Source organism: Pseudoliparis swirei, chromosome 14 (genome assembly GCF_029220125.1).
Source record: "Pseudoliparis swirei isolate HS2019 ecotype Mariana Trench chromosome 14, NWPU_hadal_v1, whole genome shotgun sequence".
NCBI classification, from domain to species: domain Eukaryota; kingdom Metazoa; phylum Chordata; class Actinopteri; order Perciformes; family Liparidae; genus Pseudoliparis; species Pseudoliparis swirei.
The window spans coordinates 1,287,635-1,314,340 of NC_079401.1; the positions used below are offsets into that span (position 1 = coordinate 1,287,635).

General features: G+C 50.5%; 1 protein-coding gene and 1 pseudogene across 10 annotated transcripts; both read left to right on the top strand.

Annotated features, from left to right (window-relative positions):
* Window positions 1-221: 221 nt before the first annotated feature.
* LOC130204786 (uncharacterized) lies at window positions 222-14,158 on the top strand (annotated as a pseudogene).
* A 580-nt stretch (window positions 14,159-14,738) lies between these two features.
* Window positions 14,739-22,543, top strand: LOC130204563 (major facilitator superfamily domain-containing protein 6-A-like). Of its 10 annotated transcripts, none has more exons than XM_056431376.1 (9): window positions 14,739-14,951; window positions 15,693-17,178; window positions 18,399-18,496; window positions 19,774-19,935; window positions 20,021-20,119; window positions 20,200-20,486; window positions 20,944-21,480; window positions 21,637-21,780; window positions 21,814-22,543. In XM_056431376.1, exons 2-7 carry the CDS (start codon window positions 15,695-15,697, stop codon window positions 21,013-21,015), a joined length of 2,202 nt encoding a protein of 733 aa, XP_056287351.1. In that variant the 5' UTR covers window positions 14,739-14,951; window positions 15,693-15,694; the 3' UTR covers window positions 21,016-21,480; window positions 21,637-21,780; window positions 21,814-22,543. The 10 variants fall into 10 exon arrangements, with proteins under 10 accessions (XP_056287351.1, XP_056287352.1, XP_056287354.1 ...); XM_056431377.1 differs by having other exon boundaries at window positions 20,944-21,348; window positions 21,391-21,480; window positions 21,637-22,543; XM_056431379.1 differs by having other exon boundaries at window positions 20,944-21,348; window positions 21,391-21,423; window positions 21,626-22,543.
* The last annotated feature ends 4,163 nt before the right edge of the window (window positions 22,544-26,706 follow it).

Below are 26,706 nucleotides of genomic sequence, written 5' to 3' on the forward strand. Positions count from 1 at the left end.
CTTCTGCTGACGCTGCGTCTTCATTTCCCGAGGGATGAGGAACACCTGAGGAAAGCTGCCGATGCACCTTCACCGCCACATCGGGGAGGCCGCCTACCAGACCGCCACCACAGTAACGGCTTCCCCGACTCCTTCCGGGGAAACGGCAGCGAGTCCAAGAAGGGGAAACTGGACGGGACCGGTTCAGATGACCTGGACCAAAGTGTCCTCGCTGGGGCTTGATGAGCCAGGACGAGCCCGCAGAATGCCTGTCGGCCGGACGCTGCAGGCCCGGACACGGCGTTTTCATGGCGGCTGCACGCGCCGCTCGTGGCTCGTCGAGCGCCGACAGCTGGCACGTGGCGTCCGGCGGAGAGACGGGGAGGTGCGACGGCAGAGCGGCCGGCGATGACCCCCTGCTGGCCGCTCTGGACTCTCTGTCCCTGGACGGAGCGGAGCCGTGCTCCAACAGCGAGCTCTTCAGCGCCCTGGAGAACCTGGGCCTGGACGCCGAAGACCTGGAGCTGCTGCTGCTGGACGAGAGGAGGATCCAGGTGGAGCCGGGCCACGCCCCCGTGCTCGCCGACCTCCTCGCCGACAACCACCCTCTCCACGCCCACGACTCTGAGCGCGGGCATCACTGGGAGGCTTCAGCCTCCGCAGCCACGAGCCGTTCCCTGGAGGCTCCTCCCACGCTGGTTGTCGCAGGACGGTAAACCGCAGCGCCATCGCCACACACGCGCCAGAGCCGCGCCTCCGTCCAGGGGCAGCAGGACTAGCATCAACCGCTTCAGGTCCACTCAGCCCGCTCCCAGCTCACAATTCAACAGCGCGCCCAGACTACCACAAGGTAGGACAACGCCTACAGTCATGTGAACACGGGCGGTAAAATATTATTATTGTACCAAATCACGGATCTGTATATTATATGTATATCATTAATATATTTGGTTGAGTGCGATTTCGTTCAGAGTTCCACCTGTAATCGTCTGTCTTGTGTCGGGCCTGCTCCGTCTCGCTAGCTCCCTCACAATGGTGCCGTTAGTTTCCTCTCTACCGAGACTACGCTGCCCTCAGATATCATGAACATCAACGCAGCGGTCCACAAGCCTTCCACTCTGCGCCGTTCTCCTTCACTGTCTTGAAATGGATTATGCTCAGTCACAACCCAGAGGCCCCGAGCCGGGCGTGGGTTTCAGTGAGCTGTGGTGATGCGACCGGACACGCCGCCTGAATACGACTGGAATCTATTGTGTGTCTCGGCCTTCGTGCGCTTTACATCCCACAACCTCCACTTCCTCTCACGCAGGAGTTTGTCATTAAAGTTCAACACAAGGTTTCCCAGGAAAGAGCCGAGTCATCCCGCAACACACGGAGCTGGAGGTTCTCATCCTGACCCAGAACGAGGTCCCCAGACCAGGACCAGGACTGTCTGCTTCATTGCAACATGAACAACTCAAGTGGTCTTTAAGAGCTCCTGTCGACGTCCGTCTGATACCAAACATCCGTGTGTGCGTCTCTCTTTGTGGTGAATAGAAGGAGGGCGGCCTCGGGCTCCATCAGCCTCACTGTTGGTCTTCAGGGTCAGCGGCTGAAAGGGGGGGGGGGGGGCTGACCTACAAAGTGACTGTCATCGAGGTGGGGGGGGGGGCTTCACTGGAGAGAAAAAGTTGTGACATTTTATTTTTTAAAGTGTACAACTATCATCGTATATCACAAGAAAGTACACATAAAATACATCTGAAATAAAGGTGCGATAGATGAAATTAAATCAGATCTTGATTGTGACTAAACATAAACATGTCTCCCCCCAGCTGGAGAGCGGCCTCCTCAGCGCCACCAGCGCAGCAGCCGACATCCACACGCCTGAGGAGGTACAGGAGGAGGAGGAGGAGGACATGAGGAGGACAGGAGGGGGACAGGAGGAGGAGGACATGAGGAGGACAGGAGCAGGAGAGCAGGAGGACAGGAGGAGGAGGAGGACAGGAGGGACAGGAGGGAGCAGGAGGAGGGACAGGAGGAGGAGCAGGAGGAGGAGAGGACAGGAGGAGGGACAGGAGGAGGGAGCAGGAGGAGGGACAGGAGGAGGGAGCAGGAGGAGGGTACAGGAGGAGGGAGCAGGAGGAGGAGCAGGAGGAGGGACAGGAGGAGCAGGAGGACAGGAGGAGGAGGACATGAGGAGGACAGGAGGAGGGACAGGAGGGAGCAGGAGGAGGGACAGGAGGAGGACAGGAGGAGGAGGGACAAGAGGAGGAGCAGGAGGAGGGACAGGAGGAGGGACAGGAGGAGGAGCAGGAGGAGGGACAGGAGGGAGCAGGAGGAGGGACAGGAGGAGGGACAGGAGGAGGGACAGGAGGAGGGAGCAGGAGGAGGTACAGGAGGAGGGAGCAGGAGGAGGACAGGAGGAGGGAGCAGGAGGAGGGACAGGAGGAGGGACAGGAGGGAGCAGGAGGAGGGACAGGAGGAGGGACAGGAGGAGGAGCAGGAGGAGGTACAGGAGGAGGGACAGGAGGAGGGAGCAGGAGGAGGTACAGGAGGAGGGAGCAGGAGGAGGGACAGGAGGAGGTACAGGAGGAGGGACAGGAGGGAGCAGGAGGAGGTACAGGAGGAGGGACAGGAGGAGGAGCAGGAGGAGGGACAGGAGGGAGCAGGAGGAGGTACAGGAGGAGGGAGCAGGAGGAGGGACAGGAGGAGGGACAGGAGGGAGCAGGAGGAGGTACAGGAGGAGGGAGCAGGAGGAGGGACAGGAGGAGCAGGAGGAGGTACAGGAGGAGGGAGCAGGAGGAGGGACAGGAGGGAGCAGGAGGGACAGGAGGAGCAGGAGGAGGGACAGGAGGAGGGACAGGAGGAGGGAGCAGGAGGAGCAGGAGGAGGGAGCAGGAGGAGGGAGGAGGAGCAGGAGGAGGTACAGGAGGAGGGAGCAGGAGGAGGTACAGGAGGAGGGAGCAGGAGGAGGGACAGGAGGAGGGAGCAGGAGGAGGGACAGGAGGAGGGAGCAGGAGGAGGGACAGGAGGAGGTACAGGAGGAGGGAGCAGGAGGAGGGACAGGAGGAGGGAGCAGGAGGAGGGAGCAGGAGGAGGAGGAGCAGGAGGAGGGACAGGAGGAGGGACAGGAGGAGGGACAGGAGGAGGGACAGGAGGAGGGAGCAGGAGGAGGGACAGGAGGAGGGAGCAGGAGGAGGGACAGGAGGAGGTACAGGAGGAGGGAGCAGGAGGAGGTACAGGAGGAGGGACAGGAGGGAGCAGGAGGAGGTACAGGAGGAGGGAGCAGGAGGAGGGACAGGAGGAGGGAGCAGGAGGAGGGACAGGAGGAGGGACAGGAGGGAGCAGGAGGAGGTACAGGAGGAGGGAGCAGGAGGAGGGAAGGAGGAGGGAGCAGGAGGAGGTACAGGAGGAGGGAGCAGGAGGAGGGACAGGAGGAGGGAGCAGGAGGAGGGAGCAGGAGGAGGGAGCAGGAGGAGGGACAGGAGGAGGGACAGGAGGAGGTACAGGAGGAGGACAGGAGGAGGGACAGGAGGAGGGACAGGAGGAGGTACAGGAGGAGGTACAGGAGGAGGGAGCAGGAGGAGGGACAGGAGGAGGAGCAGGAGGAGGGACAGGAGGAGGACAGGAGGAGGGAGCAGGAGGAGGGACAGGAGGAGGGACAGGAGGGAGCAGGAGGAGGTACAGGAGGAGGGAGCAGGAGGAGGGAGCAGGAGGAGGTACAGGAGGAGGGAGCAGGAGGAGGAGCAGGAGGAGGGAGCAGGAGGAGGAGCAGGAGGAGGTACAGGAGGAGGGAGCAGGAGGAGGTACAGGAGGAGGGACAGGAGGAGGAGCAGGAGGAGGGAGCAGGAGGAGGGACAGGAGGAGGAGCAGGAGGAAGGACAGGAGGAGGGAGCAGGAGGAGGGAGGAGGGACAGGAGGAGGAGCAGGAGGAGGGACAGGAGGAGGTACAGGAGGAGGGACAGGAGGAGGAGCAGGAGGAGGAACTTTGCCAGTCGCTGTTGGTTTAAACTACGTTCCACATATAAATACAGCTGCAAAGTCATCAGCTCCAGCATCCGAGCTTCTAGATGTCTGTGAGAAGATACTGGAGCCGAACACAGGGAGAGGAGAGAGTTGGTCTGCTGTCACCAGGCCTGATGATGTCATCATGGTGTGATTCCTGAAGAAGCTGCTCCCATTGGCTGCGATCCTCCCGTTCCTCGTGAGCTGCGGTTCAGACGGATGGATCTGAGCCGTCAGCGGCACGCAAACTTAAAGAAGCATTTTAGTCTCCTGACCGGAGACGGCGTGAAGATGTCCCAGAATGCCTTGTCTCAGCGGATTAAAGGGATAGTTCAGTTTAAGTTTCACCGCTTTACTTTATAACTAGTAACGGTTTATCACAAACCTCACAACAACACGTCTAAACATCCAAACTCGCCCTGAACATCGTCCCAACACGTTAAACCTGGTTCACATTTCTAAAGGCGTTTTACCTTCTTCACCGTCCTGAGACAGGAAGGCAGCGTTGCTCACGCGTTGAAAACCCAACAGGTAACACGATGGACGACAGCGTTTAGCGTTTAGCATTTAGCACCAAGTCAAAACCCCAAAGTTGTTGAATGTCTTGTGAGACGTGAAGCTTTCATTTCACCTCCAGGGGCTTCAAAGTGATTTCAAGATTTGCCTCTTTTCTTTGTTTCTGCTATGTTTTTGTAAACTGACTTTTCTTATGGAACATAATATTTGAACCCAGTCGTATGTGAAAAATTATCAGGTGACAATCATTTCAAACCAAGGCTGTGTGTGTCTGTAACTGTTTTATGGAGCGAGCACGACTTCCACACCACTCACAGACTCTTTCTCCAGCACTGACAGTCGTCTTGGAGAGAAAAAGCATCTCATGACTCGTCGTTGTCTGAACATTGTTCCCCAGAGTGTTTCATCCACGAGTCCTCCAGGGAACACTGGAGCCACGCGGTACTTTGTTTATGTCCACTCTGGCCACCAGATGACCTTTAAAGTGTTTTTATATTTGCATTGTGTTATTTCAAACTGGAACCAAACCTGCGGGAGCTGTTTTATTTAGTTTTTAAAAGCGCACAGACTTTATTTTGCTACTTTTATCACAGAAGCTTTTCGCCGTATGTAAACAGAACTTTTTAAAATTTAGTTTGTCTTCGAGTCTCGTGTTGAAAATGCTCCTGGATCCTGGAAATAAAGGATTTGTGCGATCCCACTGAACGGTCTCCTCCGATTGGCTCTCCTGTCGTTTCAGACGCTGCCGTTCCTCACCTGGCCACCAGGTGTCCCTGTAGCCGCGAGCTGCTCCCCGCCCTCACTCAGGTGTCCAGGCAGAGTAGTCAGGGAGGTCCGGTAAGAACTCACTCAGAACCAGAGACTCGTCAACAAGTCAAGCTTTATTATGTAGCTTCTCCCCATTAAAGGAATATTAAATATTAAATATGAATTCATCAGAAACAAGCGGAGCAGCAACAGATCGTAACCGTGAAGCATGAACACTCGCACAACAAGGACATTCAACTTTAAGACCAATAACAACAAGAATATGAAATGTACTGGTCGATGTGAGCGGAGGAATGAGCGGTGAGGTGCATCATGGGAGCTCTGAAGTGATGCACGCCATTGGTAACCTGAGGGAGCTTTTAGCTGCTGTCCCTGGACCGACATCACAAACACACAAACAGCCCCCCCCCCCTCTTTGCACCAGCAGATGTGTGATGCTCGCCACCTCCGTCAGGCTGGAGCCAGAGGGAGGTCAGGAGGTCAGAGGGAGCTCTGGCTCCGCCCCCGAGCTCTGCCCGCTTTGCATCTTTAATGACTCGAATCATTCATGAGAGTTGTTCTCCTCCTGCGGCCGGTTCACGCTGCCCGCTTGTGACGGGATCGATCATCCGAGGGAGATGTTGTGTGTCCCGCTTTAGCTGCGGGGGGGGTGGCCCCCCCCTCACGAGCAGAGACGTTGTCATGGAGATCATTCCTTTGTGTTGATAGCTGTAACGGGCCTGTTTACACCCTGGAGTACATGTACGTACGAGTGAACACGGGTTGTTTACGTCAGTCTTTAAATGATGTGAATGTTTGAAGTGTTTTTGATATTTGAATGTGTTATTTTGCTGGAAGCTACTGAAGCTGATCGACTTCTCACAGATTGATTTCATTCTATTAATATTTGTGTCGCTGTTGTTGCTCCACATGCAGAGCTGCAGCAGGTGTCAAATATGCTTACGGATTGTAAACCTCAGAGAAGAAGTGTGAGACTAAACGCTTCAGAGGAGCAGCAGTGTGCTCCTCCATGTTCAACGTCAGGCTGCAGGTGGGCGAAGGCGGCGTGCAGCCAGCTGAAGGTCACATGTGTCAGATGACCTTCAGCGCGGCGCCGGTCGGCTGCATCAAGAGGAAGAAAAGTACAGAGAAGAAGTGGGACACAAGAGGAGGAGAGGAGGAGGAAGAAATGAGGAGTGGAGTTGGAGGTCACGGCCTCCCTCCTGTTGGTCTGATGGATCCACACTGACAACCAGAGACCACTGGAGACCGTGAGTGTGTGTGTGTGTGTGTGTCTATGTGTGTGTGTGTTTGTTCAAGCTCAATCAAACACACACACTTTTCCCAGTTTCCCTGGAGGTGTTTTCTTTATCGACTGTGGTTCTGTCTGGAAACACACACACACACACACACACACACACAGAGACACACAGACATGCACACACAGACACACACACAGAGACACACACAGACATGCACACAGACACACACACACAGGAGCTATTGTAACAGTGTGAATACAAGTACTACTGTGGTAGTAGTAGATGGAGATGATGATGATGGTGGTGATGATGATGATGATGAAATCAAGTAGCATTGTCAGAGCTGCCATGTTGGATGTGAGGAGGGGAGTGAACGAGCCGCCACACTGTCTCTTTAACACCTCCACCCATCACACACACACACACACACACACAGACTTCAGCTGTCAATCATCCCGCTCTGTCCCTCACACCTCTGACCAATAAAGAAAATGAAGTGTTCACAGAACCGTCAGCAGAGCAGTGAGAAGTGTGTGTGTGTGTGTGTGTGTGTCTATGTGTGTGTGTGTGGATTCATACTACTCATAGTATTCCTCCTTTCCCCACTCTTACTCTGTTGTGAAGCCTCTGGTACAGGCCTGCGTCGCCCCCTGCTGGCTGCTTTGAGTACTGCACGCAGTGGACTGATGACCTCACAGGTCGAGGTTACATCATGACATTAAAATATGAGGGTATTTATATTCAAACTGTTAAACAATTAATCAGTGAATAATTGATAACATATTGGATTATGATTAGAATCAGTTTATATTTCTCAGCTCTGATATAATAAATATAAGACTAAAGAATAAAAGAGATGAAGATTTAAATGTTGAGCAGCAACATGACGTAATCCCTGAAATCCACACGGATTAACGTCTTCATGCCATCGATTTCCCTGTCTCTAATCCTGCTGCTATGTACACAGTACACATATATACACACACACACACACACACATATATATACACAGTACACATATACACACAGTAGTACCGTTGGTATAATATAGTGGTATTAGTGGAATCAGGAGAGTTATAGTAGTATATAGTATAATAAATTGGGTTTGCATACATGTATTAAGCATAATAGTAAATAGTAAATCTCCTAATTGTAGCTGATGGTGATAGGTGTCCGGTTACGGTAGTGAGTACTCCAGTGCAGTACAAGTATCACCCTGTAGACGCTCCTCCGGAGCTGGAGGACCTTTACGCCACAAAACAATCAGCAGAAGAAGAAGAGGAACCTCTGGTGATCATATTACAGTTTTTTTCGATTGCTAAACGACAGTGGGCACAACTGGAGTCACATGTGCAAAACTCTAACTACAGTCTGCACTACCAACAGTCACCTGAGCTAAACAGTTCACATCACCTGCAAAACTCATTCCAAGCAACACAACTCTTAACACATGGCTCAAAACACGCTCAGTGCAGCCAAACACTGCACAGCCCTCACTGAGGTAACACACACTGAGGTAACACACACTGAGGTACACACACACTGAGGTAACACACTGAGGTAACACACACTGAGGTAACACACACTGAGGTAACACACACTGAGGTAACACACACTGAGGTAACACACACTGAGGTAACACACTGAGGTAACACACTGAGGTAACACACACTGAGGTAACACACTGAGGTAACACACTGAGGTAACACACACTGAGGTAACACACTGAGGTAACACACTGAGGTAACACACTGAGGTAACACACACTGAGGTAACACACTGAGGTAACACACACTGAGGTAACACACTGAGGTAACACACACTGAGGTAACACACTGAGGTAACACACACTGAGGTAACACACACTGAGGTAACACACACTGAGGTAACACACACTGAGGTAACACACACTGAGGTAACACACTGAGATAACACACTGAGGTAACACACACTGAGGTAACACACACTGAGGTAACACACTGAGGTAACACACTGAGGTAACACACACTGAGGTAACACACACTGAGGTAACACACTGAGGTAACACACACTGAGGTAACACACTGAGGTAACACACTGAGGTAACACACACTGAGGTAACACACTGAGGTAACACACTGAGGTAACACACTGAGGTAACACACACTGAGGTAACACACTGAGGTAACACACACTGAGGTAACACACACTGAGGTAACACACACTGAGGTAACACACACTGAGGTAACACACACTGAGGTAACACACTGAGGTAACACTGAGGTAACACACACTGAGGTAACACACTGAGGTAACACACTGAGGTAACACACACTGAGGTAACACACTGAGGTAACACACACTGAGGTAACACACACTGAGGCAACACACACTGAGGTAACACACTGAGGTAACACAATGAGGTAACACACACTGAGGTAACACACTGAGGTAACACACTGAGGTAACACACACTGAGGTAACACACTGAGGTAACACACTGAGGTAACACACACTGAGGTAACACACACTGTCACTCAGAACACACGGAGAGTAAAAACACGAGCATCAAACACCAATACAGAAAATACTAACTTTTCATCTTTACAGTTTGAACAATTTCAGTGACTTCAAACAAAGTAATATTTTCTTCATAGAAAAGAGTGACATTCGTTCACATGATTTATAAATGTTTTAGAACATAACAATTCTTTAAGGTAAATGAAAATTAGCAGTTTGCTTCAATAGTCTGTAGGAATTTACAGAATTACAGTAATGAGAAGAAAAACAGTAGAAACTAAAAGTTCATACTGTAATTCGAACAAATAATTGAGGGTCTAATCCTGCATCAGGCCACATGTTGTCATCAACATCACATCTCATGTCTCTCTGGCCACCTGGGGAAGAACCTTCTGGAGGGCCTGATCCACCTGGCAGGCCTCTGGACTCGTGTCCTCACATCCGGCACGCATGGCTTCCAAAAGAGACCTTTGGTCCTGTGGGTGGTGACCAACACTTGGTTCACGACATTACATTACATGGTCTATAAGTGGAGCCCTTATTCCATCTGGAATAACAGCTCTTTGTCTTCCTCCACGCATCCCCCTCTCCCTGCCACCCTTCTCCCTCCACGAACCCGTCTTCCTTGTTCCATTTACAAAATGAGTCTTTCTGAGCTCTACCTATATACAGGACTGTCTCAGAAAATTAGAATATTGTGATGAAGTTCTTTATTTTCTGTAATGCAATTAAAAAAACAAAAATGTCATGCATTCTGGATTCATTACAAATCAACTGAAATATTGCAAGCCTTTTATTCTTTTAATATTGCTGATTATGGCTTACAGCTTAAGAAAACTCAAATATCCTATCTCTAAATATTAGAATATCATGAAAAAGTATACTAGTAGGGTATTAAACAAATCACTTGAATTGTCTAATGAACTCGAAACACCTGCAAGGGTTTCCTGAGCCTTGACAAACACTCAGCTGTTATAAATCTTTTTTTACTTGGTCTGAGGAAATATTAAAATTTTATGAGATAGGATTTTAGAGTTTTCTTAAGCTGTAAGCCATAATCAGCAATATTAAAAGAATAAAAGGCTTGCAATATTTCAGTTGATTTGTAATGAATCCAGAATGCATGACATTTTTGTTTTTTTAATTGCATTACAGAAAATAAAGAACTTTATCACAATATTCTAATTTTCTGAGACAGTCCTGTATATACTGTAATATATATATATATATATATATATATATATATATATATATGTGTGTGTATTCACTAACAAGTCTAAAACAAGACACCTGCTTAGCCTTTCAGCTGAAATTGCAATCAGCAGTGTTTGAAAGGCACCAGGCTGAACTCTATTCCGTTTTGAATGTGTGGTTCACAGTTTTGACAGCAGTGTGTTAGCATTTGAACAAAGTGCTGTACATCCACAGTGTTGTGCAGGTTGTGGTTAAAGTCATGGGATAAGTGTTAGAGTTTTGAAAACTGTGTTCAAGCAATGAAAAACAAACTAGAGTTTGGTCCACATGAACTGCTGCTGTGCAGACTGTAGTTAGAGTTTTGCACATGTGACTCCAGTTGTGCCCACTGTCGTTTAGCAATCGAAAAAAACTGTAATGATTAATACACATCATGCTACCTCCAGGACACCTTATATATAATAAAACAGATATATCATATTAAACATATATAATATAAATCAAGATTATATTATATTTAATAAAAAACTACAGTATATTTAATTAGAAACTATATTATATTTATATATATATAATAAAAATAACATTATAATGTAAGAAAAAACATATAATATCAAACATATAATATCAAACAATATTATGTATAATATAACATATTATATAAAACAATATATTATAAATCAAGATTATAAATTATATATAATAAACCTTTTAATTAAAAAAATATATATAATATGAAATATTATTTCAAATTATTTTATCTATACAGGACTGTCTCAGAAAATTAGAATATTGTGATGAAGTTCTTTATTTTCTGTAATGCAATTAAAAAAACAAAAATGTCATGCATTCTGGATTCATTACAAATCAACTGAAATATTGCAAGCCTTTTATTCTTTTAATATTGCTGATTATGGCTTACAGCTTAAGAAAACTCAAATATCCTATCTCTAAATATTAGAATATCATGAAAAAGTATACTAGTAGGGTATTAAACAAATCACTTGAATTGTCTAATTAACTCGAAACACCTGCAAGGGTTTCCTGAGCCTTGACAAACACTCAGCTGTTATAAATCTTTTTTTTAACTTGGTCTGAGGAAATATTTAAATTTTATGAGATAGGATTTTAGAGTTTTCTTAAGCTGTAAACCATAATCAGCAATATTAAAAGAATAAAAGGCTTGCAATATTTCAGTTGATTTGTAATGAATCCAGAATGCATGACATTTTTGTTTTTTTAATTGCATTACAGAAAATAAAGAACTTTATCACAATATTCTAATTTTCTGAGACAGTCCTGTATATATTATAAATCAAGATTATAAATTATATTATATTAAAAAAAACATTATAAATATTTAATACAAATCAACATTTTATAGATGTATATATAAAAACAACATTATAAATCATTTTAAAAAACATTACTATTTAATAAAAAACAACATATGTAGTATAAAACAACATTATACATCCAATAAAAAACAACATATAGAACAACATTTGTACATGTATTGCATCAGCTGCACCTGTTAATAAAACATTAAATAACCATGTGCTGTAAAACATGAAGTATTTGTGTTGAAAGCATTTAAACTTCTACCTCGTTATATAAACTGGTAGATAACTCCTACTTTATATATCTGTCATTTAAACTAAAGATGTGAAGTGGTGTAAAGTAACTAATATCTGGGTGCTGGATGAGGTGCAGAGCGGTTTATCTGTGGATTTGAGCGCTTAGTGTAATCTGTGCAGCTCATCTTCATCATACGTCTTCATCCTCCAGAGGAGGAGACGACACACTTTATTATATTTATTAATCCGTAATCCACCAAATCCCTAGAAAGTCACACCAAAAGAGCAGGCGGTGACCTTTGTAGCGTCATAAATATATTTCTACAGCGGCCACGACAAACTACTTTAATGTACTTCATTGTTTCTCATGAAATATTTAAAAACACATAAAACATTTGATGTTTTTTTAGATTTTTCACGTCGTTTTAAAAAGTGTTTTTAATCAATGAAGCTTTTCTTTGTAGCACCTTCCATAGTGCCATTCACAAATTCAATAGAATAGATTTAAAAGACATAATTCCAGTGTGTGAAATTAAAGAATAATAATATGAAAAAATGTTTACAACCTAAATACAATTTTTTTAAAAAGGATCAATAAGGAAATATAGTGTAAAACCATGAATAAAGGATGAATAAGATCATGATGAGAGCTCAAACAATAGAACGAGTCTCACTGAAGCACATGAGAGGAGTCTGATGTATAGATCTATAAATAAACCTGGAGATAAACTTCCTCCGCCTGTAATCAATCCCTCCAGACCTCATAATTCCAGCTCTGTGGCCCAGTTAGGTTACAATCTCTAAAAGCCCCCCCCCCCCCCCCCCTGGTGAATAATTGACGAGCGCTCCCTCCTCCCTGTGTCTGTTTCCATCACTCTTTGTGGCGTGGCTGGTCGGGTTCTCCGGGTTCTCCGGCCCGTGACAGTCCCCTCTCCTCCGTCATGTCCAGCCTCCACCTGGCGCCGGCTACTTGTTGACGACCGTCGGCAGGTGAAGCGGGCGGAGAAGAACAACAGGAGCAGCTGCCGGTAAGACCCTGAAACATGATTACAACCGTAACGTCGTCATCAGGCTTCTTTCAAGAGGATTTTAAATAATTATCATAACCAATGAGGACACAAATAACTCTGAGGTTTATTTATTGTCTTTTCATTCTGTTTGAAGCTGAGTTTCCTTTTTAGCGTTTCTTTCTTTTGGAAGTTCTGCTGCATTCGGCCAGCCGGTGAAGCTGAGGCCATGAAGGAGCTGCTGCTCCTCCTGCTGGTGACGGAGGCGTACTGCAGGTCCCGCGGCAGCCGGTGCCAGAGCGGCTGCGAGTGCCGAGGAGACCTGAAGTTCACCGTGTGCTCTCGGGGGCTCTCAGAGTGCCCCCCGACACGGAGCTGCTGGACCTGTCCGACAACCACATCTCCGTCATCCCCGAGCGCTCCTTCGGCAGGAACCGCAGGCTCCGGTTCCTGCTGCTGCAGAACAACAACGTCAGCGTGGTGGAGGACGGCGGCTTCTCGCAGATGGAGTTCCTGCAGAAGCTGGACCTGAGCCGCAACCGGATCTCCGCCCTCACCGAGGGGTTCTCCTGGGCCTGGCCTTCCTGCGGGAGCTGCAGCTCGCCCACAACCTCCTGGCCCGCCTGGACAGCCGCAGCTTCCTGCAGAGGCTGAACCTGAGCAGCAACGCCATCCACAGCATCCAGGTGAGGTCCTTCTCCTCCATGAGCAGCCTGCGGCAGCTCCACCTGCGGTCCCAGCGGAGCGGCACCTTCTCCATGCAGCGCTCCCTGGAGGTCCTGGACCTGGCCGGGAACCAGATCAGCGACATGCAGGTGTCGGTCTTCAGGCCGCTCACCAGCATGACGCTCCTCAACCTGGCCGACAACCGCATGACCAGCGTCCACTTCAAGACCTTCCTGAGCATCCACACCTCCAGCACCCACATCCTGCTGGAGCAGAACCCCTGGAGCTGCGACTGCGCCCTGCAGAGGGTTTTCCGTAAGCTGCGCAGCATCCAGAGGCTCCTCCTGGACGACTACCACAACCTGACCTGCCGGGAGCCCGAGGCCCGAGGGGCCCGCCGGCTCGCGGACGCGGAGCTGTGCCTCGCCGAGACCGTCACCGTGCTCGTCATCACCGGCACCGTGCTGGCCGCCGTGCTGATGGGCGAGAGGAGGAGGAAGAAGGAGAAGAAGAGGAAGCACTGGACGCAGCAGGGAGCTCAGTCCGACGAGTCTGACTCCTGAAACACCAGAAACCGCCTGGGACAGATTCCACGGAGAGAAGCTCAAGATGTTTCTCTTAAAGCAACAAAGTCGGATAGAATTAAAACAGGTCGACAGGTAGATGCATATGTTCTCATATAACGTGTGTTTTCAATGTTCCTGACATTAAATGGCAAGTTGTGACATTTTATTGACTAAAAGCTTTTATTTAAGATGATGTGACGTGATTGTCCACAGCGCCCCCTGCTGGTCAAACAGATGCATGGCTGTGAAAATAACACGATGACATATGATTCCATTATATCAATATTTGTAAGTTGATATAATATCCCTTTGATGTCGCTGTAGGGACATCTACCCCCCCTCCCTCCTGTGCTGCATGATGGTGAGTTTACGGTCTATTGTTATATATTCTATTGTCTTCTACTGTAATAGTTGTACAGACTCATTTCAAAATGAATTGTTTTTGCTTTGATTAATGAAAATTGTATGGAAATTATTAGGTGGAGTCGCGCTGCTGCAGATAAGAGACAGAATTTAGAGGTGACCGGATGTTAACAGAATAAAAGCACAGCATTGTCTCCGGAAACGAAATCAATCCTGCCAAAGTTTACTGGCACAACACATATGCGAACTAATCACGAGTTATCAGTAACGCACCAAAAAGAAACTTTAACTTCCTTCCATAAATTCCATATACTACAGGACTGTGTTTTATTTTGAAAGCGCCGGCCGGAAGCCGTAACCTCCGCCGTGGCGGACTTGACGGACGGACAGGTGGAGCTCCGGTTCGACGCGCTGCTGCTGCCCGCGATGCGAGGGGAGCCGCGGGGGAACGGTTCCATTCAACGGTCAGACACACGGACGCGTCCCGGAGGAGGAGGAACACTCAGTGAAGGGTTAGCGTGAGAAATGTCCGAGAGAGAGGAAGGAAAGTGCGCAGTCATCGTTTAATGGGAGCGGCGACCTGAGCAGGTGAGCCGTGTGTGTGTGTGTGTGTGTGTGTGTGTGTGTGTGTGTGTCCGGTGTCACTGCGGGGGGGGGAGCAGGTGCCGGGTCCCGGGTCCCTCACCGGGTCCCGGGCGGTGTCACCGGGTCCCGGGGCTCAGAGTCTCTCACCGTCTCTCGCGTCACCGAGCTGCGCGCGGCTCTGATGCGCTTTGTTCAAGAGGACAGTCACTTCCGCATGGGCTGCTCGGACGGGGCTCAAGCGGGGGTCCGGGGACCCGCGGCGGTCGGCTCATTAAACCGGATGTAAACTCGTATTCTGACTGCAGTCGTGATATTTAACATGTACAATAACTCTTCTGCAGCTTGAATACGTCCTGGTCTAAAAAGTAGAGGAACTCCCTTTTTATGTTGTTTTCATTAATAAAATGAAGGTTTCACAACTAAACGTCTAGTTTAACCAGTGGTAGGGTTTTAAAGTATATAATATGTTATAATATATGAAGACATAATGTTTCACCTTGTGGGCCGGATGTAACTCCTCTGTTTTATGAGCTGTTTAAAAACCTTCATGATCACGTTGCATTGGTCACAACCAGAAGAACCTCTTTAATGATTAATGTCAGACACATTACAGTGCATTTAAAGATATATATATATATGTATATGTATATATTCATGTTCTGGTGGTGACAGGACGTGCGTGGCTGAATAGACGTGTGGTTTTGTGCGTTGGTGCCGCTCTCGTCTCATTTCCTTATCTTCCAGAGATGCCTGCCGACGACAAGGTCGCCATCCTGTCCGATGACGAGGAGGAGCAGAGTGGGAAGTACGAGCCGGCGGGCGCCGCCGCCCCTCTGCCGCCGCCGGCCGCCTCGAACGTGGCGCCGGAGCAGCCGGCGGCGGCGCTGGACTGCTGCGAGAGGATGTGCCTCCGCATCAACAGCCGGCTGCTGGTCTCCAAAGTCTTCTACTTCTTCTTCTTCGCCGCCTACGGCTCGCTGCACCCGCTGCTGGCCGTGTACTACAAGCAGCTCGGCATGTCGGCCAGCCGCAGCGGGCTGCTGGTCGGCATCCGCTACTTCATCGAGTTCTGCAGCGCCCCCTTCTGGGGGGTGGTGGCGGACCGCTTCCAGAAGGGGAAGGCGGTGCTGCTGTTCTCCGTCGTCTGCTGGCTGATCTTCAACTGCGGCATCGGCTTCGTGAAGCCGGCTCAGATGATCTGCCAGGAGAAAGGCGTGGGCGGGGCCACGGCGGCGCCACCCACGCCCACGACGCTGCCGCCGGATAACTCCACCCAGATGAGCAACGCCACCGACTCCGCCAACCACACCTGGAGACGCCGGAGTTCCCTGAACCTCGATTGGCTCCCTGAGAAGCTGGACTCGTATTTAGACGTTCATCACAGAAACGAGCGAAGCGTCGTCGCCAACGCCACTTCACCGCTGGAGAACACCACCCCGCCCAACACCACCCCGCCCAACACCACCCCTCTCACACTGAACACCACCCCGCCCAACACCACCCCTCTCTCACTGAACACCACCCTCTCCACCACCGAAGCCAAGGAGTACCAGATCATCTACAACAAGGACCAGGTGGAGAGCATCTTCCTGCTCATCCTGCTCCTCATCATCGTGGGCGAGTTCTTCACCGCCCCCACCCTCACCATCGTGGACACCGTCACCCTGCAGAACCTGTGCAAGGCCCGCGACCGCTACGGCCTGCAGCGCATGTGGGGCTCCCTGGGCTGGGGCCTGGCCATGCTGCTGGTGGGCGTCTGGAGCGACCACACCTTCTTCACGGTGGAGCTGGTGGGCACCGGCTGCACCCGCCTCCGCCTGCACAACTACAAGATCGCCTTCGTGGCCTTCGGGGTGCTGATGGCCGTGGCGTTCGTCGTCGCCACCCAGTTTCACTTTGGGAACGGCGTGGACCGCCAGGAGGGCGCGGTGGAGGAGGCGGGGCCCCCGAGAGCGGCGCCCGAGGGCCCGAGTCCCGCCGAGGCGGCGCAGGAGTTCCACTACAGCGACCTGCTGAGGATCCTGTGCAGCGTGCGCTACAGCTCCGTGCTCTTCGTCGCCTGGTTCATGGGCTTCGGCTACGGCTTCGTCTTCACCTTCCTGTACTGGCACCTGGAGGACCTGCAGGGGACCACCACGCTGTTCGGGGTCTGCTCCGTCGTGAGCCACGTGTCCGAGCTCGCCGCCTACTTCTCCAGCCACAAGTTGATCGAGCTGGTCGGACACATCCGGTAAGACGCCGGCGTTCAGTTCTCACGGATCACAGGAAACCAGATGCATCTGGATCGGATTCTGTTCCTCTAAAGCAAAACATGCACAACGTTGCAAACGTCTAGACACAATAATAATAATGATACACAAACCAGAAACCTCAAGATAAGAAGGAGAGAACCTCAACTTGTTGGTGTATATATATATATTATACTATATAGCGGATCATTCTGGTAACTGATCACATTGACAGTCGACGAGGACATGTTGAGGTCACCTGAGAGCGAGGTGTGAGACACCTGAGAGCGAGGTGTGAGACACCTGAGAGCGAGGTGTGAGACACCTGAGAGAGGTGTGAGACACCTGAGAGCGAGGTGTGAGACACCTGAGAGAGGTGTGAGACACCTGAGAGAGGTGTGAGACACCTGAGAGAGGTGTGAGACACCTGAGAGAGAGGTGTGAGACACCTGAGAGAGGTGTGAGACACCTGAGAGCGAGGTGTGAGACACCTGAGAGAGAGGTGTGAGACACCTGAGAGAGAGGTGTGAGACACCTGAGAGCGAGGTGTGAGACACCTGAGAGAGGTGTGAGACACCTGAGAGAGGTGTGAGACACCTGAGAGAGAGGTGTGAGACACCTGAGAGCGAGGTGTGAGACACCTGAGAGAGAGGTGTGAGACACCTGAGAGGTGTGAGACACCTGAGAGAGGTGTGAGACACCTGAGATAGAGGTGTGAGACAGGCTACAGAGCTGAAGTTGGAGGGATGTGCTTTGGGTTTTAAAGCTGACCAGACTCAGCAGACTCTCCTGTCCTCCTCATGTGCTCCTCCTGTCCTCCTCCTGTGCTCCTCATGTCTTCCTCATGTCCTCCTCATGTGCTCCTCATGTCCTCCTCCTGTGCTCCTCATGTCCTCCTCCTGTGCTCCTCATGTCCTCCTCATGTGCTCCTCCTGTCCTCTCCTCATGTCCTCCTCCTGTGCTCCTCATGTGCTCCTCATGTCCTCCTCCTGTGCTCCTCATGTCTTCCTCCTGTGCTCCTCATGTCTTCCTCATGTCCTCATGTCCTCCTCCTGTGCTCCTCCTGTCCTCCTCATGTCCTCCTCCTGTCCTCCTTATGTGCTCCTCCTGTGCTCCTCATGTCCTCTTCATGTCCTCCTGTGCTCCTCATGTCCTCCTGTGCTCCTCCTGTGCTCCTCATGTACTCCTCCTGTCCTCCTCATGTCCTCCTCTTCTCCCTCAGGGTGCTGTACATCGGGCTGGCCTGCAACACCATGCGCTACCTGTACATCTCCTACCTGAAGAACGCCTGGACCGTGCTGCCCATGGAGGTCCTTCAAGGTACCTTCTCCATCCGCAGGGGCGGGCACTAGGACCCAGGGGACACGGCAGGAAGCGGCTGCTGGTCCAACAGGATGCTCACACCTGGAGAACCCTCTTCACTCTTAACCTCCACAGCTGGAGAACCCTCTTCACTCTTCACCTCCACACCTGGAGAACCCTCTTCACTCTTAACCTCCACAGCTGGAGAACCCTCTTCACTCTTAACCTCCACAGCTGGACCCTCTTCACTCTTCACCTCCACAGCTGGAGAACCCTCTTCACTCTTCACCTCCACACCTGGAGAACCCTCTTCACTCTTCACCTCCACAGCTGGAGAACCCTCTTCACTCTTCACCTCCACAGCTGGAGAACCCTCTTCACTCTTCACCTCCACAGCTGGAGAACCCTCTTCACTCTTCACCTCCACACCTGGAGAACCCTCTTCACTCTTAACCTCCACCCCTGGAGAACCCTCTTCACTCTTAACCTCCACCCCTGGAGAACCCTCTTCACTCATAACCTCCACCCCTGGAGAACCCTCTTCACTCTTCACCTCCACACCTGGAGAATCCTCTTCACTCATAACCTCCACCCCTGGAGAACCCTCTTCACTCTTCACCTCCACCCCTGGAGAACCCTCTTCACTCATAAATTACCAGCTCATGTGGGAAAGTCTCGTGATGCTGAAACGTCCCGAGTGTTTGCACACAGCCCCGTGTAAGAGCACCAGGTGTGTGTGTGTGCATGTGCTCAGCTAGGTTCCCTCCTTCAGAACACACCGACGCTGAGTAACCAGTGAAAACCAGTTTGCTGCTTGGAGTTCTCGGCTTGTTTTGTTTGACGACAGTGAAAGGTTACGTCATCGTGACACCGGCCCTTTAAGAAGGCGTGGCGGTCAGGTGACGGCAGACGGAAGTTAGATTAACCGTTTCATTCTCATTCTTTATATTCTGAGCAGTAAATAACTTGTGTAAACCGTGAAATAAGAGAAGAAAAAAGGGAAAAGTAAGAAGGACACGAGCAACAAGAAGAGATGTTCTTCAACAAAGCAGAGCTCAGGATTAAATCATAATTAAATAATGAATAATTAATTGTTACCACAGTTTATCGTGTTTCACTTGTTGTGATCACAGTTTGTCACCCTGATAAATAAAGTGAGACTTTGCCACTGAAGCTCGAGCCAGAACCCTCTGAGGAGGAGGAGACTCAAAGAGGAGCAGTACTGTGTGTATAATATACACACATATATATATGTATGTGTGTGTGACCCGTGTCCGTCCCCGTGCGTCCTCCAGGTGTGACCCACGCCTCGGTTTGGGCCTCCTGCATCTCCTTCCTGAGCGCGGCGGTGCCTCCGGCCCTGAGGACGTCGGCGCAGGGCATCCTGCAGGGCCTCCACCTGGGCCTGGGCCGCGGCTGCGGCGCCATGGTGGGCGGCGTGTTCGTCAGCTACTGCGGTAACTGACCCGCCCCTCCTGAGAGCCAATCGGAGCGCAGCGTGCTCCTGCAGCCGCCACTCAGCCGCTCCCTCCTCCTCTGCAGGCGCTGCGGCGGCGTTCAGGGGCATCGGCATGGTGTCCCTCGTCATCCTCCTCGTCTTCGCTCTCATCCAGTGTCTGACTGGAGAGGATGAGGGGAAAGGTGGGTCTTCTTCTTCTTCTTCTTCTTCTTCTTCTTCTTCTCCTCCTCCTTCTCAGTGAACTCCTCATCTCTTCTCTCAGAGGACAAGATGCTGGCGGAGAACGTCCCGGTTCCCTCCAGCTCGGTTCCCATCGCCACCATCGACCTGGTGCAGAGCCGGTCCGCCGCCGGTAGCCCCGCCCCCGTTCGCAGGGCGGCGGCGTCGCCGGCGAGGAAGACCAAACACCAGGAGGACCAGGAGGACGTGAGCCGGCCGGCCTGGGTGCTCTCCGGCGCCCCCTGGGTCACCGTGGCCTTCGCCATCGTGCAGCTCAGAGAGATGATGAGCGCCGAGAAGAGCCGGGCGCCAGAGAGCCGGACGCTGCAGGTACCAGACGCCTGCAGCCGCCATGTTTTCACCTGTGATGAGTCATTCACCTGAACTTAACTCCCTCCTCTCTCTCTCTCACACACACACACACACACACACACTCGCGCTCTGAAGACAGGTGAGATGTTTTTGCGTGCAAAGGTCGATGGAAAACTACTGTGTGTGTGTGTGTGTGTGTGTGTGTGTGCATGTGTGTGTGTGTGCATGTGTGTGTGTTGATGCATGAACAGTGACTCGTGTGTGGATGCGTTGGTTCCTGCATGTTTACGAGCCTCCCCGTGTCGTGGCGCCTTAATGTCGTCTCCGGTGACGTCACCGCTGGCCCCGCCCTCGGCGGCCATGTTGGAGGCTGAATGCCAGTTGATGCATGTCTTCCTGGTGCTGACGGTGTTCCTCCGTGTTCCTCCGTGTTCCTCCGTGTTCCTCCGTCACTGTTGTGTTCTCTTGTTGCTAGGCACCTAATGATCAGGCGGCGGCGGGCGACGGCGGCACAGAAACACCCACGCAGCCGAACCCCGCAGACTAACAAGGACTCAAAACAAACGCACCCGTCAGACGCAGCTCCACAAACACTTTGATTGTAAAGCGTGTACGTATGTTTCATGAGGTGAGACACAGGGGTGAGACGGGTGAGAGACAGGTGAGACACAGGAGAGAGACAGGTGAGACACAGGGGTGAGACACAGGTGAGAGACACAGGGGTGAGACAGGAGAGAGACAGGTGAGACACAGGTGAGACACAGGGGTGAGACAGGGGTGAGACAGGAGAGAGACAGGTGAGACACAGGTGAGACACAGGGGTGAGACACAGGGGTGAGACACAGGGGTGAGACAGGAGAGACAGGAGAGAGACACAGGGGTGAGACAGGTGAGACAGGAGAGAGACACAGGGGTGAGACAGGTGAGACAGGAGAGAGACACAGGGGTGAGACAGGTGAGAGACAGGTGAGAGACACAGCGGTGAGATGGGTGAGAGACAGGAGAGAGACAGGTGAGCACCCAGGGGAGAGACAGGTGAGCACCCAGGAGAGAGACAGGTGAGCACCCAGGAGAGAGACAGGTGAGACAGGTGAGCACCCAGGGAGAGACAGGTGAGACAGGAGACAGGGTGAGACAGGAGACACAGGGTGAGACAGGTGAGAGACAGGTGAGAGACACAGGGGTGAGACGGGTGAGAGACACAGGGGTGAGACAGGAGAGAGACACAGGGGTGAGACAGGAGAGAGACACAGGGGTGAGACAGGAGAGACAGGAGAGAGACACAGGGGTGAGACAGGAGAGAGACACAGGGGTGAGACAGGAGAGAGACACAGGGGTGAGACAGGAGAGACAGGAGAGAGACACAGGGGTGAGACAGGAGAGACAGGAGAGAGACACAGGGGTGAGACAGGAGAGAGACACAGGGGTGAGACACAGGGGTGAGACGGGTGAGAGACAGGAGAGAGACACAGGGGTGAGACAGGAGAGAGACAGGTGAGATGTGGCTGTTTTCCTCTCGGAGGTGGTCGAATCCGACACACCTGTTGGCGCCGTGCACCTTATTTCACTTCAGTTATTTAATACCTGAAGTTAAAAAAAGTGATGAAATGGAGATTTTAGAATCTTTTAATTCAACTTGAACACATTAAAGTGCTTTTTATTTATTTTGTATTTTCTGAGGTTATTCTCTGAAACTGATGATCACATTTTAGAGATGTTTTTAATTGCAGCAGTAATTTGACGGAATATAAACACATAAATCCTGCTCTCTAATCTCATATATGGATTTGGTTATTATTGAGTTCCTTTCCTCATTTCCTCATCTCCTTTCCTCTGTGGCCTTTTGGGGAACTGAGATTCCTTTTGTTCCAGATTTCATCAGAGTTAATATATTCTATGATTTGCTGAAGAAGTGCCTCTTCCTGTTGTCGTTGTTCTAACTTATTGTTATTATTATGGGATATCAGACTGACGGTCTTCTCTTCATTGGTTTTTTTTCTGTCTTCATGCCAAACTATTCTCAGTATTCTGTTTCTGTCAATTAAACAATTAAAGAAGGTTTTCTTTCCCTCAAACTGCATCGTCGTCACTCCATCCTGAACGTGAGAATAATAACATGACATGTTTATCAGTTTACTGGACCAGTTTGAGGCTTTCTTAATAATTATATTAGTATTAAAAGGTAATAAATGATGCATAAGTCACCGTTGGCATTTAAAGAACAAATAATTATAATTGTGAATTCGAGAATATGGTCTCATAAATGTAAAAGTATAATGTCACGTACTTACAGTGCAGTACCACTCCAGTGCCACTGGATGGCAGTAGCGCTGTGTGTTTGGCTCTGCACCAGCCTCTGGATGTGTGTGTGGAGGGTTATTCAGGTCGTGGTGTGTGTGTGTGTGTGTGTGGGAGGACAGTAATAGGCTTCCTCCAGAAGTAGACGGTGTAAATATATATTTATATAAATATAGAGCGCTGGCTCCTTGCAGAGTTGTTTGTCTCGCCTCGTAATGAACTGCTCGTTGTTTCATTCCAGGGTATCATGACCAGCAGCCGCTGACACCCGGGGGTGCTCCGGCCTGCAGAGGTCTCCATTTACTGGAGCAAGCCGGGCGCCTTGCTTGTGGGCACTGCGGCAGGACTCGTGGGATTCTTTCCCCCCCTTTTTATGTTCTATTCAGATTTAGAAATGTCAATAATTGTTTGTTTATTTGGATGTTTAGACGACATAAAAGTATCAGCTTTTAAAATGTGATCAAAAGATAATAATCTATTGTATATCCTCTCAGCTCTTTTCCATCAAACCTCAGAACAAAGATCAGTCATGTGACTCAACCTGCACATGGACTGCTCCCTGGACTGCAGAGGTCAGAGGTCACCTCCCCAAACCAGAGGTTCAGTCCTCCGCTGTCAAACTCTTGTTTTGCCTTAAACGATCAGATATGAAGTCGTAAGGCCAAAAGAACTAAAAGGAACGACTCGTCTGCAGTCATATTATCATCTGTACTTTAAACAAAGACGTTGAGATGTGAACTGTTAAAGACGTCTGAACTGTTGAAGACGTCTGTGAACTGTTGAAGACGTCTGTGAACTGTTGAAGACGTCTGTGAACTGTTGACGACGTCTGTGAACTGTTGAAGACGTCTGTGAACTGTTGAAGACGTCTGTGAACTGTTGAAGACGTCTGTGAACTGTTGAAGACGTCTGTGAACTGTTGACGACGTCTGTGAACTGTTGAAGACGTCTGTGAACTGTTGAAGACGTCTGAACTGTTGAAGACGTCTGAACTGTTGAAGACGTCTGTGAACTGTTAAAGACGTCTGAACTGTTGAAGACGTCTGAACTGTTGAAGACGTCTGTGAACTGTTGACGACGTCTGTGAACTGTTGAAGACGTCTGAACTGTTGAAGACGTCTGTGAACTGTTGAAGACGTCTGTGAACTGTTGAAGACGTCTGAACTGTTGAAGACGTCTGTGAACTGTTAAAGACGTCTGAACTGTTGAAGACGTCTGAACTGTTGAAGACGTCTGAACTGTTGAAGACGTCTGAACTGTTGACGACGTCTGAACTGTTGAAGACGTCTGTGAACTGTTGACGACGTCTGTGAACTGTTGACGACGTCTGTGAACTGTTGAAGACGTCTGAACTGTTGACGACGTCTGTGAACTGTTGAAGACGTCTGAACTGTTGACGACGTCTGAACTGTTGAAGACGTCTCGATCCTTCAGGTCTCCTTCAGAAGGACTTCCGGCGGTCCGGTTCCTCATCGTCAGCAGAGGGACGAAGGCTCGCGCTCCGGCCTCGACCCGCCGGCCTCGCTGCCGGGTGAGAGCGCCGCCCGTCACCTGGATGCGGAGCTGTATCCTGACCCCTCGTCACAGGCTCCTCCCCCAAACGGAGGTCAGTGATTGGACGTTCCGAGGTCCTCTAAGGCTTTCATTGGTCCTCCAGGTTCTTGTTTCTTCCATCTTGTAACGACCAGCAGCTCTTAAAGGGCCTGGATCCTGGACCGGGGGCTCCTCAGGTCCCACTGTGGTTCTGACCCGGTCCCCTCGGAGGGGTCCTTCGGGGTCTTCCCCGTCGTCAGTGTGCCTGATGCGCTTTAAACATGTGAAGCCCGTTACAGCGTTACGCAGCGACATGTCCATGTAACCATGGAGGGGGGGGGGACTAGTGCTCTAGTGCTCGTGGTCCTGGTCCAGGTTGCAGGGCCTCTGAGCTGCTGCAGGACAACAGGGAGACTTTGTGTTCTGGATCAATCGCTCCATAGATGACGCCCACCCAGCCAGGCCTCTCTGTGGGCGGCCCCCGGCAGCCCGGCCCCGCCTGGCCCCCTGTGGCCCCATCCGGCCCCCCCAGCCCCCTCTGGCCCCTGTGACCCGGCCCCCGCAGCCTGCAGGAGGGCTGCATTTTATTTACGTCCTCCAGCCGACGCTCCAGAGGACTCTGAAGGTCGCTGGAGGAGAGGCACCGCCTTCACGTTGTGGTCCACTTCCTGCTGGGGGCGGGGCCTCTCTCAGCCAATGAGATGTCACAGAGTTATAAGACATGGTGGAGCATTCAGCCGCTAGAGAGGTTGGTGGGGACCCAAAAGAGAGAGAATAAAAGTAAACTAATCAAAGTTGTACATGTGTAGCCTCTTTGTTGCAGGGAGACTTCTGATTGGCCGGCCGGACGCGGAGCTCCTGGGTCTCGTTTAGTCTTTTATCCAACGCCGGCGTCCAGATTTCACATTTAATCCTGACGTGACCAGGAAGCAGTGACTGTGTTTCAACACCTGCAGGGTTGAGGGTTCCATTCCTCTGGCGTGTTCTTCTGTATTTCTGTATCCTGAGACGCAGAAGCCTCCGCGGACCAAGTGCGATATTTAATGAACGGCAGATGGATCTTATTTCCTGTGGTCTTATCAGTGTGTGCATTAGAGTCCCCGAGCGTTCATGTGCGAGGAGGTGCTGGAGGAGGTGCTGCTGTGTGCTGCCGGTGTGGGTATTTGTGCGTGAGCAACCTAAGTTGCAGAGTTTTTTTCTAATTGAGTCAGGGACTTATGCTGGGAGGTGGGCGGCTGAGTGGGGGCTAATCCCGCTGCTGTTGTTCTGCTGCTGGCTGCAGATCACAAACTCAACAGCAGTAATCATGGAGATGTGGCTCCACTTCAAAGCCGGCCTCAACTTCGCTCACGCCCAGCAGCTCGCATTGTTTCATCGTCTCCAGAGGCTCCTTCTCGTCTCCGGTGAGGGGTTTCAGTTTAGAGCGGCGTGACCTTTCTGCAGAAGGACCCGGATGAGTCTCACCTCGGAGGCGAGGTGCGGGGCGTCGTTGTCACGCGGCTCGGCGAGGGCCGGTTCCCCCGACCGCAGACCGTCAGACGTCAGCGGCGCTCTGGGTGAGGACGGCGTGGGTGGCGAGGGTCGCGAGGCCCGAAGCGCCCAGAGAGACAGCAAATCCCTCCACTCAGCCCACGGCCTGTCAGCAGGGAGCCACAGGGCTTCCCACGGACGCCTTAAAGGGCCAGCGCACACTAAACACGCAGAGAGTTGAGTCATTGACAAAGAGCTCGGAGGGTTTATTGTGTATTTATCATCTATTCATTTCATCTGATGCCGTTATTTTCACCTCAGTAAATATGTTTCTTGTTTTTCAAATAGTCCAAAACTAAAATATATTTAATTTAAAATTATATTAAACAGAAGAAAAGAATTCGAGGAGCAGAGAATGATTCACTTTCATTATCGACTTAAATCTAAATATCTGTATATATCTATATACATATATATATGTATATATATATATATATATACATATATATATACACATATATATGGATAGTTATCTATACAGAGTACCTTCAGCTCATTGGTACTGAGAGCTGGCTCCTTGTCATAACTTGGTGGTGGATTCAGGCAGCAGGGCCCCTATAGCTGTGTGTGTGTGTGGGGTTGTCTGTGTGTGTGTGTGGGGGGTTGTCTGTGTGTGTGTGTGTAAAGTTTCACACACTGCAGGAACACTGCAGCCTCTATCTGTATGTCACATGACCTCCGCCTACTCTCTCTACACCCACACACATCCTTGCCCAAAACGCCCACGCCAGAGTAATCTGTGCAAAGACACACACACACACACACACACACGTCGCCCCTATACACACTCCCCACCCACGCGGCACACACGTGTTCAGGCAGACATAAGCCGCTCATGCATCCCACAGACACAAAGTAAGACTCACACTCGTTCTGT